The 14,775-nt window shown below is 42.7% G+C and overlaps 2 protein-coding genes across 2 annotated transcripts; one reads left to right on the forward strand and one right to left on the reverse strand.

Moving 5' to 3' along the window:
• Window positions 1-251: 251 nt before the first annotated feature.
• LOC128729009 (modifier of mdg4) lies at window positions 252-8,594 on the forward strand. The gene is made up of 5 exons (XM_053822657.1): window positions 252-1,236; window positions 1,302-1,421; window positions 1,600-1,698; window positions 1,787-1,840; window positions 8,227-8,594. Exons 1-5 carry the CDS (start codon window positions 252-254, stop codon window positions 8,592-8,594), a joined length of 1,626 nt encoding a protein of 541 aa, XP_053678632.1.
• A 1,618-nt stretch (window positions 8,595-10,212) lies between these two features.
• On the reverse strand, window positions 10,213-11,457 carry LOC128728745 (protein quiver). The gene is made up of 3 exons (XM_053822389.1): window positions 11,262-11,457; window positions 10,696-10,869; window positions 10,213-10,602 (listed from the first exon to the last, which is right to left on the reverse strand). The coding sequence occupies exons 1-3, from the start codon at window positions 11,341-11,343 to the stop codon at window positions 10,370-10,372; spliced, it is 489 nt and encodes a 162-aa protein (XP_053678364.1). The 5' UTR covers window positions 11,344-11,457; the 3' UTR covers window positions 10,213-10,369.
• Window positions 11,458-14,775: the final 3,318 nt, after the last annotated feature.

The following is a 14,775-nucleotide window of genomic DNA, read 5'->3' on the forward strand; positions in this document are numbered from 1 at the left end:
TTACGCTGCATACGCTTTTGCATGGAAACTCTTGTTGGCTTTTCAGCATAACGTAAATATCGATGAACTCATGGTTTATGCTTGTCTTTTTTTTATTGTCTCACGCTAGATTGCGAGAAAACTATGTAAGCGCGTTAGATAGAAACGCAGTGCATTGAAGTGATTGAAGTGTGGAACGTGTGCAAAAACAAGAACGCTCAAACGGTAGACGCGCCCGTTAGCGTGTATTGTGACGACAAAAAGTAGCCAATATGAATCCGCAGCAGTTTTCCCTGCGATGGAACAATTACACCACCTACATAGCCGGTGCATTTGACGCGCTGCGCTACGAGGAGGATCTAGTGGATGTGACACTGTGTTGCGAGGGCCGCAAAATTCGCGCTCACAAAATCCTGCTGTCGGCGTGTAGTCCGTACTTCAAGGATGTGTTCAAGGAAAACCCATGTCAGCATCCAGTGATAATTTTCAAGAACGTGCGCTACACTGACCTGATGTCGCTGGTGGAGTTCATGTACCAGGGCGAGGTAAGCGTGCCGCAAGAGCAGTTGCCATCCTTCCTGCACACGGCCGAAATACTGGCGATCCGCGGGTTGACGGACAATACAACCGATGCGCGTCAACCGTCCAGCACGACGACCTCCGCCATTGCCCAGCAGCTCATCCAAAGCCAGGGAGTGCTGGAAAAACCCACCACGATCACCACAGCCGACTCGCTGTACCTTACCTTACCATCAAACTCGACCATAGTCCATCAACCGAAGCTGGTGCAAGCGCAAATACAGACAGCACCGATCATCACCAAACCGCTTATCAAAACAACACCTCCCGAAATGCCTGCCTTGACGGCCTCAACCACCACGATGGCTGTGCCGATCACACAACAGCAACAACCGACGATCGCCAAAATTCAGGTGCAGGCAGCGCCCCAGCCACAGCAGGTGCAGGTTCAACAGGTAGCCGTCCAGCAAGTACAGCAGAACCAGCAGACCGTCGTGCAGACGCAGCCGCAGCAACAGACCACTCAAGCCACCACACTGCAGGAGGTCGTGGATAACGTTGTGCAACCTCGAAAGAAGAAGATAAAGGTTCAGCAAATCATTACTACTCAGACGAACGCGTCCGTGCCTTCGACGGTGACCGTCACAACCACCGGTTCGGGTCAGTCGGGCGAAGCAGAGCTTTACGAGACGGACACGTTCACCATCACCAAGGATACGCATGTAGACCAGGATCAAGGTAAGACGAGAGGGTCGGAACCTGATAGAATGATCCATCTAAGTAATGTTCGCTTAATGCCTCAGATCAATACACCGAATCTGGACAAACATCAAGTACGTCGCTGAAAATGGAAATACCAGAGTTTATCAACGTTGGAGAATCGATCAATTCCGGTAACGACATGAGTAAAACGTTTATCGAAGGTAGTTTTCATTGAGTTGGCGCACTCCTCGCTGTCGAGGCCAGCTAGAATAGTCATCAGATTATGTGTTCTATTCTTCCTGGGAAAGATCTACTTCAGAAGATTCAATGTTGTTTTTCTCTTTTTTCACCTTTTGTTTGGATCAATTGTCCTCATGTCCTTCCGTTCGCCCGCAATAGAAAGCTACGAGCTTGTGTCGGAAAATATTGAGGAAAAAGACGACGACGAGGATATGGCCCAGGATAACATCGAAATAGAAGGCACGGATATGGATATGAGTAAGTCGTTCGGTTTCCTTGTTTACAGCTTCGCACTGTACCAGAAGCGAAACATAGCACTTACACCCTGTTTCATGCTCTTCCGTAGGTCGCATTTTCCAAGGAACGACAGACGACCAGACCAAATCCAATATTTTGCAAGGTAAATATGCACTCTTTTCTGGTTAACATTTTGGGTCAAAATCCTTTTCCCCAAGCATTGATTTCGATTCCGCTCGGCATTTGCAGAGAATCTGAAACATTTCCCTTGGTTGCGGCCGTTACTTTTAACTCATTTATTGGGGATAATGGAGATTTATGTCCTGCGAGCAAATGATATGGACTGGATTTTATGTTATTCATAGCCTACTATTTGTATCGCTCCATGCACCATGAACCTTGTCATTAAGTTCGTGTTGCTAGCTGGGTTATTTTACTTCTTTTATATATTGTGCAGCACATCTCACGGCTGACCTTAAATATTGCTTTTGCTTTAGTGTTTGCCATAACCGGTCTGCGTTCTGTTCAGATATATTTGACATGACTAGATGGCAGTATATATATATATATATATATATATATATATATATATATATATATATATATATATATATATATACATATATATATATATGTATATATATATATATATATATATATATATATATATATATATATATATATATATATATATATATATATATATATATATATATATATATATATATATATATATATATATATATATATTGCAGCCGTACTGAAAGATTCAGAAGGTAACATTTTTAGTCTTGTCCAACAGTATTTGGTAAACTCGTCTTTGGTTTAACTATTGCTTTCCATCTCGTTTATTAACTTACATGAAGTTCAAAGCAACATGTCGGGAAATCCAATTTTATCTGCGATTGTGAATTAGTAAACATCAGTTCCAATACTGTTGCAGGATGTGTTTCCTTTGCCTAAACGATATTTAAATTCAATGATCGAACTATGTTTATATGTTAGCTACATCCTACATATAACGCTTATATACTAAGAATTATAACAAATGGAATTTTCCCTGCTATTTACAAGCTATCCAGTTCTTCAATTAACGTTCTTCATGTGGGGTGCCACGATGCTTTTTATTTATTATTTAGGCTAAAAATGGGGGAATTTGAGAAAATGATAATTATGTTACTTACGTGATATTATAAAAATTATTTGTAAATTTATCCGGTTTAGTACGTCTCGAAAATAATATTTGTCAAATCCTTTTCTGGAAAGAAGAAAACAAACAGTATCTTTGCGATTCGGAGAGTTAAGAGAGATAAGAGCGTGTGGAGTATAATTCTTTTAATTCTTTTAAATAGTCAGTAGTTCTCTTGAGAGTTTACTATTTACGCATTTTATTTTCTTGTATAAAAATATTTATGTGAGCTTTATTGCACCTTTTTAAAATATATCATCCTTTTACATTGATATCTTGTTAGTCCTAAGGTTGCTTTTATGTTCTGGGCTTTTGCGTTCAAACCATACATTAAGAAGCTTCTAGGGCTAAGCCTTTTCACGATCTTTCGCTTGTGTTTGTTATGAGCATTTATTTTCACTCAGTGTTATTTTTAATTTGTTTTTCGTAAATTGACATAATTGTCCCTTTTTATTGTTTTGCTCATTATTTTTTCTTTGTTTTATGTTTTATTTGTTGTGATGTGTTCCTGAATGTCGTTAGAAAGTCACTTTCTTCTAATCGACATTTCGTTTAATGACACGCTTCTCTCTCCACTCTCTCTTTACCTCTCTCTCTTTCTCTCTCTCTCTCTGTCTCTTTGTCTGCAATTCGCTATCTCTCAACTTCCAGACACGGAGCTTCGCTTCCGATGCAGTATCTGTTGGAAGGGCTTCAAGCACCCGATGTCTCTGACACTGCACAAGGATTTGCACTCGGGGAAAACGAAATGTCCGGTTTGCTTGCGTTCGTTCTCGCGCAGCTATGATATGCGCATTCACCTGAACAAAATCCACCAGGTGATGCTGGACGCTCGGTTCAACTTCAAGAACATAAAATCGGAATAGTAGCCAACAAAGCGGGTCCAGCCACCAAACTGATGCCATAGGCCTAAAGTTAGCATGAGTTAGTCAAAAGTAAAAGGCTACATTTAGATTGATAGAGAGAGAGAGAGAGCTTTCTTTTTAAATATAGATTTTTGTATAAATGGGTAGCTAGAAAAAATAACCAAAAGTGCAATAAGTCTGAAAGATTAGCAATCATATAATGAACTAAATCAATGAGACACTGATTTTGCGGCATTTCCAGTTAAGATTTCATATGTTATGGCTGAATTGTGGGTTAAAATTTGGCACTACACTATTGGATTGATGTAGAGCTTTTTGAACATAAAATGTTAATAACTCTCCAATTTGATTCAAATACCGCACGGTGTACTTTAACGTATGAAAGCCCTTACGTTTTTGTTTAGTTTACTGTTTTATTTGCATTGTTGAATATAATAAATATCTGCTGCAACACTGTCTAAAAAGAGAGACGAAATGCCTGATGTGTTTTGCTTTAGTTCTGTTAATTTTATATGTGCGGGAACGATTACATCGGTTTAATTCAATCAACAATCAATTTGTTTGAAGGATCAATCTGTAGTACTTATGTCGAGGATGGTTAGGAATAGTTGAATGTGTCCTAGGGACCATAATGAATCCTTTAGTAATTACAAATCCATGGCGGGCTGGCGAGTACCCGTCACGGGTGGTTATGGCTCGCAATTTGTAAGATTTCGCTCGATCGTACGTCCATCCGGCTTTAACATTCTTGCAATGACACAATCTACAACCTGTGCTTTATATTTTTACTTTTTTTTATTACTCGAACACTTCCTATCAAAGAGAAAGCTACACAGAGAATAATGCCATAATGCTGCCTACTGCCCGTGTGGGATACCATCCCTAATCTGTTCCTACCGTGCAGCCGCGAGATTCGCGACTTACGCCTTTAGCGAGCCATATTGCCTACCTTACAAGGGGGTCGTGCTGGTCTTTTCACCAACTCGTGTTGCATGGACAACGCTAATAACTGGTGCAATGCCCTTCGGAGATATTTCTCCGTATTGTTACAGAACCTGTGCGCAGTACAGGAACGGATTTGAGAATACCTCCAACCAAGATAATGACACCTTCCCGCAAAAGCTCTCTTGCATCGAAAACGTCAAACTCAAATCAAATCCCCAACACCTTCTTCCTTACCATCTCCCTAGCGGAAGCAGCACTTATGACATTTTTCTCTCTTCTCTATTGCAGAAGTGTTTGAGCAAAAAATGAAACCGAAAAAGTACAAGTGCAAAGATTGCGACAAGAGCTTCGCCGCCTGGAAATCGCTCACGATGCACCAGCACATTCACAGGGGCCTCACAAAATGTACGATCTGCGGGGCGATCTTGTCCCGCACGGCCAATCTTAAGCGCCATATGAAGCTGAAGCACGAGAAAATCATACAGTAGACCGACACACGCTAGCATATCACGTGCGGGTGGCGATGGCCGGTGTCAAGGGGAACGGCGTCTGGTGGCGCGAGGACGTCTCGAACCGCTATGGAACCCGGTCATGTCCCGGGTGCAGAACAGCCCACAATGCTGACTCGAATCGGTTGAAAACTCAATTGATCCTTAGAGTACTAGCGCGTACATAGCTCGTATTCAGTTAGGATAGGCTAAAGGTTTTTGTTTTATTTTTTTTTTGAATGGAATGTTTGCCATGTTCTAAGTACTTTTTTGACTGTACATAATATGTTTGTACGTTAAAATCAATGATTTTTTTACCCCTGTTAGCAATATAGATAATTATGTTTCCTTCATACATCAGCCCAGATATGTGCTAAAGCGCACACACACACACACAACGACCTAAGTAGTCTCCGACCTGCTTGCGTTCTACCATAATTGGCACTTAATCTATAATTCCGATGTATGCATGTCTTGTCTTGTGTGTGTTGTGCATATGTGTATTTGGTTAAAAGAGTGATTTTGCTTCTTTTTATGACCAATATCCAGTAGGATGTGTCTTAATTCTTATCGAGCATTATTTTTTGAGTTTATTATTACGTGAAAAAAAACTTATATATTATGTAGAAATGTTTATGAACATTGTGCTTCAAACGATAGGTACGAACAGTAGCGACATAGGCTAAAATAGATAACGACAAAATTTGAGTGCACTTAGTTTGTAAGATAAACCGAAGAAAATCAGCTAGAGAAGCAGCAGCTAATATTAGGAACAAGCATAGATGCGACTAGAATACGGTTAACTTCTAAGACTCGAAAACAATTAAAGTAATAATTTAAAGGTAATCAGTAAACGAGTTGTCACAAGATAGTGTATTTTAAAACTACATTTTGCGAGCGCAGAGAAGCTTCAGTTTTCGAATTTGCAGAATATTATGACATCCGTATTGGGACCGCCCTGTACGTAATACGGACTATCCTTACCTATTTTGCTACCAAGTAAAAAAATAATAACTTTTGTTACACTGCTTTTTCTTACAATAAATGGATGCACTAGTTACGAATTCCCCTTGATTTGATTTGAAGCCTACTGAAATAGAGTTGATCTCGTTGAAAGGATCCTAAGATTTTTTTATGCGCAACATAAACGTATATGTACATTTTAAAGCATTTCTTGTTGAATGCTCCGTCTAGCAACCCGTCTGGGATTGCAATTTTGGTGTTAGATACATTCGTTGTGAGACACTTAAACCGATTGCTGTTTTGTTTCAAGTTCGCTGCTTATGTTGTCGTGTGCAGTCGTTTATTAGTTGAATTTAAATGATTGCTTTGTGTTCCTTGCGATCCTGTTAACCAGTCAGCGCCGGTTAAACACCTCCTTTCTCTCCTCTGTCTACTTTTAGATAATGGTAGCGAAAACAAGTGGTCGAGATGTAAGATATGCCGGTTGGTAATCACGGCGGGAAATCTTTGGCGACATATGCGCACGCAGCATAGTCGCCTCGAGACAAAACGGTGCGACCGGTGCAACAAACAGTTCAAAAATAAGTACAGCTTTCGCGAGCATGTTCGCATCACGCACGAAACGAAGCAGAACAAAGCTTAATCGAAGTGCGAGGGTGATTTGCCTGTATAGATCAAGGGTGATGATCGGAGAAGTCGAATGCGGTAGTCAGGTTTTTTCACATACAAGTCCGGCCAAGTTAGCACTATCGCTAGAGCCATAGGGTGAGACAAAATGATTTGGAAGTGGTGTCGAATGGCTTGAGACACCAAGCAATTTTATCCAAACGTCCAACTTTTTTAGTTATATAGCAATGTAGCATACATTTTAACAGATGTTAGCCTCTCTACACCGTTTGTGTTTTTATTTGGTTTATGTTTCAGTATGTTGGTCCTCATACCGTTTTTCGGTATGATCTTGCACAGGTGCACATGTGAGATAGTGGTATACCTTCTGCTACACGCACAATGCAAAAGATAATCTCACGATTCATGGCTTACCAACAGTATTTAGTTGTAGTTTTAATTTATTTTTTATCAATGATTGGTCTTACACTGTTGCTTCTTATATTTTATGTATTCAATATTCAATACAAAGTTGAAACAGGAGCATAAAAGATCGAAAATGTATTGGTTGTTCGCCTTCATACGTTGCGATGCAAAACCTTTTATTTGGTTGGTTTTATTGATGTCTTAACAGTTACAGATATGCCCGTGAAAACTTGTAATGTAAAAAACTTGGGTAGGTTTACGTATACAGAGTCATGATAGCTTAAAAGTTATAACAATCGCTTGACAGTGCGTCAAGGAATACCCTTGTATTTGAAGGGTATGTTTGTAAATACGTTTCGCAATCCACGGTAAAACACGCCACAGAAACAAATAATCCTTGTGCAGATAACATTGGCAATTAGATCATAAATAATTCAATTACTCAGAAACAACACATTCGCTCTCAATTTTAGCTATCTTCGTTTCACATCTCAGTTATAGCAAAAGATATCAAGCATAAATTCTCTTTACTTCTACTAGCCTACTATATTTCTTATCTAATGTCAACAAACTTTTTGAAAATGGTGGTTAATGGCCGTTGATGAGTTTTTTTCAATTAAATTTTTTTAATTAGGTTTTTAAATTACAGGTTTATTTTGTTTGAACCTTAGATAACATTCAGATGTGTTTTATAAATAAGCTTGCTCAACATAGACATTGGAAGCGAACTTGTAATGTAGATTTATCCATAAAATAATGGGCATAGGGCCGAAGTGCAAAAACACCTGTCAGTTAATATAAACCACAGGATGGTGGAAAATGGTACAACACAAACAGAGTTAATTAGAATTATAGCGTGCCCAACTGTGTACAATAAAATGTGTGATGTCCCCTTTCAACTCGCTCTGGTGTGATAATTGAACGCTTCCGTAATTTCAGAATGCCGATACTTGCAGAAAAGGAGTGTACAATGTGGGGCATGCGAAAGCATGTGTTGCTTGGGAAAATCAATAGATGGTACCGGCTGGGTCGTAACTACATCCTATATAACTTTTTTCACTTGCAGTAACCTTGGAAAAGATAGAGATCACCACCCAGCAAAAGGCACACAAGTGTCCGGAATGCCGACGCACTTTCTGCTCGATGAATGCCATGAAACGACATCGTCAGGCGAAGCACTCAGACTCACAGGATTCCTTCCTCTGTGCCCTCTGCGATGCCCGGTTCAAGACCAAGTGGTCCCTGTCGACGCACAAGTCAAAGTATCACCGGGGTCAGACTGCAACCGGCACCGTTGAGATCAGTGCTGGTGCCAACGAGGGTACTATCATCGTACCGGACCACAAACCTCAATCGAATGGCTCGAAAAAGACCGTGAGCGGTACCATCATCACCCGCCTGAAGAACCGAGCCATGACACCAGATGTCTCCTAAGTATTGAACAATCTTTTATATGCAGGAGCCTTGTTTTAAAACTTGATCTTACGGTACGCTAAGCATTAATACGAAGGGTAAGGAACAGATTTCCATGCATAGGAAGAGTACTACATGCACTTGTTGTGCATACTCGTAGGAAGAAACTTATCGCATAGTTTGTTTGTTTTATTTCCCATTTATTTTTTCAAGTTTTTTGCTGTCTCATAATGCGCTCAAGCGCCCCCTCCACATTTCTCTTGATATCCACATTTGTAGTCTCAGTCAGAAGATAAAATTCCACTAGCTCATGAAATACTAGAGTTAGCAAAGGAATATGTTTGACGATCGTTCAATTCTATTATTAACTTTAAATTATCTCCAGCCATGTGAAAACAATCTAAATAAATTCCCAAATTTATTTGATGGAGATGTTTATGAATAATTTATGCTTTTTTACTACGCTTTTTATTTACTCATGTTTCGTATTATATTTTTTAGATATTTCAAAACTCTCCTAAAATTTCATATAAACGAAAAATTCTAGCAGCTTCTACATCAAATGCATTGTAGAGTGACATAAAAAGTGCATGAGCTTATTACTTCAAAAAAGCTCGTCAGTTCGTCATGAAATAAGAGATCATGTTTTTCTTAATAATTCAATTCATTCAAAATAAAAACATTATTAATACAGCTATGCATAAGTGGAAAACAAATGCTTACCCGTACAGCTAAATTTTAGGAAAGAGAAATGGAAATTTTAGTTTTTCATGTCAGTTTTGTTTCTCATTTTTGCGGAAGAAAAACAAATTATGTTAACAACTTTAACGGCCAATGACTGTACAAAAAGAGTATGAGTATGTAAAACGTTAATCGATTTTTTTATCTTATCCACGAGATTATCTAAATCAATCAAAATACGTTTATACCTGCACTGGAACGGAATATCATACAACATTATAGAGTTCATTACCTAGCTAGCGCTACATTAGTAGTTGGCATGTTTTCTTTTGAGCTTTCTTTAAAAAAATAAAGATTTTCATTTTTTGTATAAAAAGACCATTAGTCTCTAGTTTTGCATGAAAGATATTTCGCTGAAGATATATTAACTTATTTATTGCACTTTCCTCGTACAAATTATCGGTAAAACATGGAAAGCAATAATTGTATCAGTGTGGCGTATATATAAATAGGAAACGGGAAGCACCACAACTGCTCTTGTTTCATCAAACATATTTTCGTTCCGTTATCAAAGTAAGATTAAAAAAAAATTCAGAAAAAAAATCGCACAGGATTGAACACCGAAAGAGCGTCTTGGAAAATTATTGTCTACTGGATCAAAAACAAAGCGCAAAATAAACGCCTCGTAAAGTAAATAAAACATAAAACGCAATACTATTCATTTCGAAACGTCGTTCGGGTTCGTTTCCATGCTTTGTAGAATTTTTATGAAGCTCTTTTTTATGAAAACAATTTTAGCATCTTTAATAAGTAGAAGTCTATCATCCGCTTAATGTTTCTTTTACTACATTTCATACACGTTGTGCTTACTTTCCAGAGTTATGATTTCGTTTATTGATAAATACATCCAAATAAATTCCGATCCACCTGCTGGTCTCAGTGATTAGAAACCGCTGCCTATCTAAAATTTACAAAACGAGCGATGAAACATGGTTTCGCGTGATGGTTGAGTATGTTGCAGAAGGAAAGATGAGCAGCAGCGCTCCTCTGGCGCGAATGACGAATAAATATACAATCTGCGAGTGGCCGGACGATCCCTTTTTGGAAGAACAGCCTCAGGAAAAGAAGGATTCACACGAAGTGAACCACGGCAAGGACACCGGCAAAAGCACCAGCAATGCGGCCCACCGGAAAACCGAAGCATCGAGTCCGGCAGCCCCGTTGCAGAGATCCCCCTGGCAGAAGCACATGTAGACCTTCTTATGATTGTAGACGGTGTACGCGCACCGATCCTCCGAGTCCGATGGTCCTCGCTGGACGCACATGCGTTGTGTGGCCATGTCGTAGTCTGGTGCATGGAAAAGGGGAAAAAAACACGCAGCCAATTAGTTTCCCCTACAGCCCATGTCGATCGATCTTCATCACCCATCGCCGTTATTACCGTCTTCACGGAACGATCCCATGCCTTCGATCAGTTTCCCGCACCAACCGGAAGCACACGGGACAGCGGATACGCCGCGTTCGTTCTCAACCTGGGTCGCGTTGAACAGGAACGGGTCCTTACAGCTTCCAAGCTCACTGCGCGATCGGCATTGATAGCAGCGTTTCAGCAGCGCTAGAGTGGCATGGGTAATTCGTGAAGCATACGTGAGCCAATTACTTGGTGGATTACAGCCCGTTTGCGGAGTGGAGGGTGTTATTTCGCCCTCTTTCCGCGTTACACTCAGCTCCCTGAGGCTGGGCACTTTCTAAAAGCTCGCTGGCTCGGATGGCCTTCAGGCACTCCTTCCTCGAGTTGGGTGCGCGGATCGCACATTCACGCTACCAAGCGTGGCATTTGCCTGAACAGCCTCAAGCAGGCTTCGAGCCGAGCCTATTTCGAGGCCCAAATCACACGACTTGCGGGGGTTTTGCGATTGATTGCACAAAACTTTCCCACCACTCCGTCACCGGAAGAGGAAGAGCTTTGGTTTGATTGTGCTGCGATGCTCGGGTTGATTGACTCACCGTTTGTTATTGCCATCTCGCTCGCGAGCAGGATCGCCAACACCGACGCGAGCCACACCTGAAACGATCGGTTGCGCCACATCACGGACCCTTCCGGAAGGGGTGTCCCGAAGGAACGTTGACAAAGGCGTCACCGGGACGCAAGAATCAAACTAGAGTTTCCCGAGCCCCCAGGCACCAGGTGTGTTACGAGCGATCGATCATATGCAACGCCACGCACTGTGCACGAATACCAAACAACTGGCCCGTGGTTGAGCTTGTGCATCGGCTGCCACATGCATTGCTCATGGCCCCTACTCTATTCTGTCGGGTTTTGCTTTCGGTTTTTTCTTTCCGCCCAGGGGTAGCGAGGGTGTGTTTGTGTGTCGCTTCTCTTTACCTGCAGACCAGCTAACTCAAGAAGCTGGTTTTGAAAGCTTCACAGAAGTGAGCTTAAAGCTCGCAAGCTCCGTGGTAGTGGTGGCGATCACAGCAGCGTGCGACGTCATCACTTCCGAGATCATGATCAACATGATCGCTTTTGCGTTCATAGATCCCAATAGCTTGCAACTACCTCTCAACACTATTCGATCGTGTATTAGTTTGACGATCGCAATGCCAGGAATCGTTATGCATAGGAAAATCAGGATAATTTTCTATCTGATCACGATCGTTCAGCGAGATGGTTAGAATTGGACACCGGTACTATAAATTCCATACACTTTTGGAAATGTTGTCATTATACGACTGTTTATGTTATCCCTGTCAAAAATCGTTTTCAACACAGCATAAAATTAAACATCTTTGAGATATGTTTTTGAGAATCAACTACAATAATAAAAACAAGATGAACAGAATTCTAAAGCGCCTACAATCATTCGAGCTTGCAGAATGACGTATGGTTACATGGTTTAAATTGGCGGTTGGAATAATCATTTATGCTAAGCTTTCTTTAATAAACCGTCGTCCTTACGTTGGGTTAAGGACATGCAATCACGAGCTCAGAAAATTGTAAACATATCATTTCATATGGCCATATCACGATGGAAAAGAAAGCTCATATACATATGGTTATATCATACTGCACTGATGTGCGCGACGGAATGCTGCAGAAATGTTTGACGCTGCATGCTTTGTAACATTTAGGAGTGGCTTCGGTTGGAATTCTCGAGTGATTTTCCATGTCATATTGTGAGAGTTTCACCCATCGTCGGGATCTGAGAGGCTCTCGTGTATCATCGATGCAAATCAATTTTCATTCATGCCCGCGTAGGGTGAGTGCAATGCATTAATGCAAGCAATTGCACTTATCACCAACGCGTTACATTACCATCCTCTAGCTACGTCGCGGAGGAATGTCTCATTTTAAAGCAAGACAAAAGGAAAACCTATTTGCATTCTCACAAGGACGAAATGAAAAACCGTCGCCAGCGCATCCTGACGTTCGGCTGCACTCACAAATCTCGCCATGGTGTGCGTCAGTGTACTTTAGCTCTCATGCTCAAACATCCGCACGCACACGCGCGCGCACTCTCTAGGCAGATAATACAGAAAGAGAGAGAGAGAATGTTCAAATTTGCTGCTGAGAGCGTTGAGGCTGTAGCATCAGCAAAGGTGAGGGGCAAACGCGCGTTCTCGAGATGCTTCCTGTAGTGGCTGCTGGTGCTGCTGCGAAATTAGAGAAAATCTAACTCTCAGAGGTCTTCCAGATCAGTGAGAACGAAAACCACGAACGCCGGAACACCCGCGCGCGCGCGCGCGTGCGTGCGTTCATCAACCGCGAGAGCGAAAGCGAGAGCAAGAGAGAAAGAGAGCGACCGAAAAACAACCGAAATTTATGTTGAGAAAAAAAGCGTACACACACAAGAGCGACGGCAAGAAATAGATTTTTCGGAGAAAGGGTACACACGACCGCTGGCAGGAGCACGCGAGCCCTTTTTCGTCAGCATCAGCGCGCACACACACGGTAACCGTCGAGCCGTTCGAAGAGCAGTGCTTGGGCAGTTGCAGCAGCAGTTAGTGCGCTGGTCCGCCCGAAGGAAGCGGACCGCTTTTTTTCGATCGTCCACTTTTTCGACCCCCGACGGGACGACCGCCCAGCTGGCGTGCGGGTCCCTTTTGCAAAGGTGAGCATCCTGCCCCGCTCCTGTACACCTACACCTACACCCGACCGAAAGGGTGGCCATTTTCCTCGATCAACCTGCTGCACCCCCCCCCCTCCCCCTTCGCCTTGGGAGAGTGACGGGGGGTAAGGAGAAGGTGGGGGGGGAGGGAGGAAGGGGAGCAGAACCATCGCCATAAACAGCCAACCGAACAGCGAGTAGAACGAGAATCGAAAACGAAAAGTGCTACAAGTGTAACCGTCCAGGCAGTGTTGCGGTGGAAAAACCGGTTTTTCCCGTCGGATCGCCAGCATCCGCGACCAGCCAGTCGCTTTTCGTGTGCGTAACCGTGTTGCGAGCGTGTTGGTGGACCCCGGAGTGCGTCCTGGGGAGTAGTGCGGTAGTTTGATTTATTTCGGTTTAATTTTTGCGTGCCCGAGTTTCCACCAGTTTCCAGCTGCCACCCAGAGGGAGGGGTGAAGGGAGGGTCGGTGAGGGGAGGTTGGCTTAAAGGGTGCTTTTCCTTTGCTTGTCCTAAGACCCTATCGAAACGCGAAACGTGCGGCTTGGCTTGCGCTTGCTTGGAAAAGCGTTGGCCACCTGGTTGGGGCGAGAAATTGAGGCAAAAAGGGAAACCCCGTCCGGGGGGAAAATGGCCGGAAAATGTGCGTTCTCGGTTCGGTGCCAAATTGGACCTGCGGATTGTAGCAAAACCAGCGGCTAGTCTAGCGGAAAATGCCCGGTACACCGATGGCCAGGTAAACGGCTCGTAAAAGGGCACGGGAAAAGGGCCCAAGGATTTTTACCTTCGTCGCCCTGCTGCTGGGAGCGGTGCGTGCGGGTTATGCTGCATTTTCGTCCCTTTCAGCCCACCCGGCTGGAAGGAAAAACTGCACTTTTCAAGTTCCGCGTGCGTCTGTGTGTGTGTCTGTGGAGGCTTTTTTTTTGTTCGAAATAACAATTTTATTTTGGCAAACAGATAAATGGACGAAAATGGTTGTGATCGGGAGAAAAATCGATAAAATAGACGTACCCTCACAACACACACACACACACGCATACACACTGTCTGCATGCACGCACACCAACATCGGGCACGGAAAAACATCGCCTCTCTCTCACTCTCGCCAAGGGTGACGGCTGGGCGGAAGGGCTTATGCTTCGTTTGCCAGAGGTGAAAAATGAACCCATCCGTGAAACGGGCCCTGTGCGCGAGCGAGACGGAGCGAGGGTTAAAACAAAAGCCAATAAAAAAATAATAATAATAAGGGTACCACGAGCGAGAGCAAGCGAGAGAAGAGAACGGAGAGAACGTAAAAGACGTCATTTCTCGATGCTTTCGGGGGCCCCCGAAACCAATTTCCCTGAAACCGCGCGAGCATAAGCAAACATGGCCACTGTTGCTGGAAGCATAAGCACACCCCCTTGTGCCC

The sequence above is a fragment of the Anopheles nili genome, chromosome X, assembly GCF_943737925.1.
Source record: "Anopheles nili chromosome X, idAnoNiliSN_F5_01, whole genome shotgun sequence".
In the NCBI taxonomy this organism is placed as follows: Eukaryota; Metazoa; Arthropoda; class Insecta; order Diptera; family Culicidae; genus Anopheles; species Anopheles nili.

Bases quoted from the DNA above. Each gene is read 5' to 3' on its own strand.
- LOC128729009 (XM_053822657.1), top strand. From the start codon at position 252: ATGAATCCGCAGCAGTTTTCCCTGCGATGGAACAATTACACCACCTAC. The intron at 1,422-1,599 runs GTAGTTTTCATT...CGCCCGCAATAG, and splicing joins GAGTAAAACGTTTATCGAAG to AAAGCTACGAGCTTGTGTCG. The intron at 1,699-1,786 runs GTAAGTCGTTCG...GCTCTTCCGTAG, and splicing joins AGGCACGGATATGGATATGA to GTCGCATTTTCCAAGGAACG.
- LOC128728745 (XM_053822389.1), bottom strand. From the start codon at position 11,343: ATGTGGCGCAACCGATCGTTTCAGGTGTGGCTCGCGTCGGTGTTGGCG. The intron at 10,870-11,261 runs GTGAGTCAATCA...ATGCCACTCTAG, and splicing joins CGAGATGGCAATAACAAACG to CGCTGCTGAAACGCTGCTAT. The intron at 10,603-10,695 runs GTAATAACGGCG...TCCATGCACCAG, and splicing joins GGGATCGTTCCGTGAAGACG to ACTACGACATGGCCACACAA.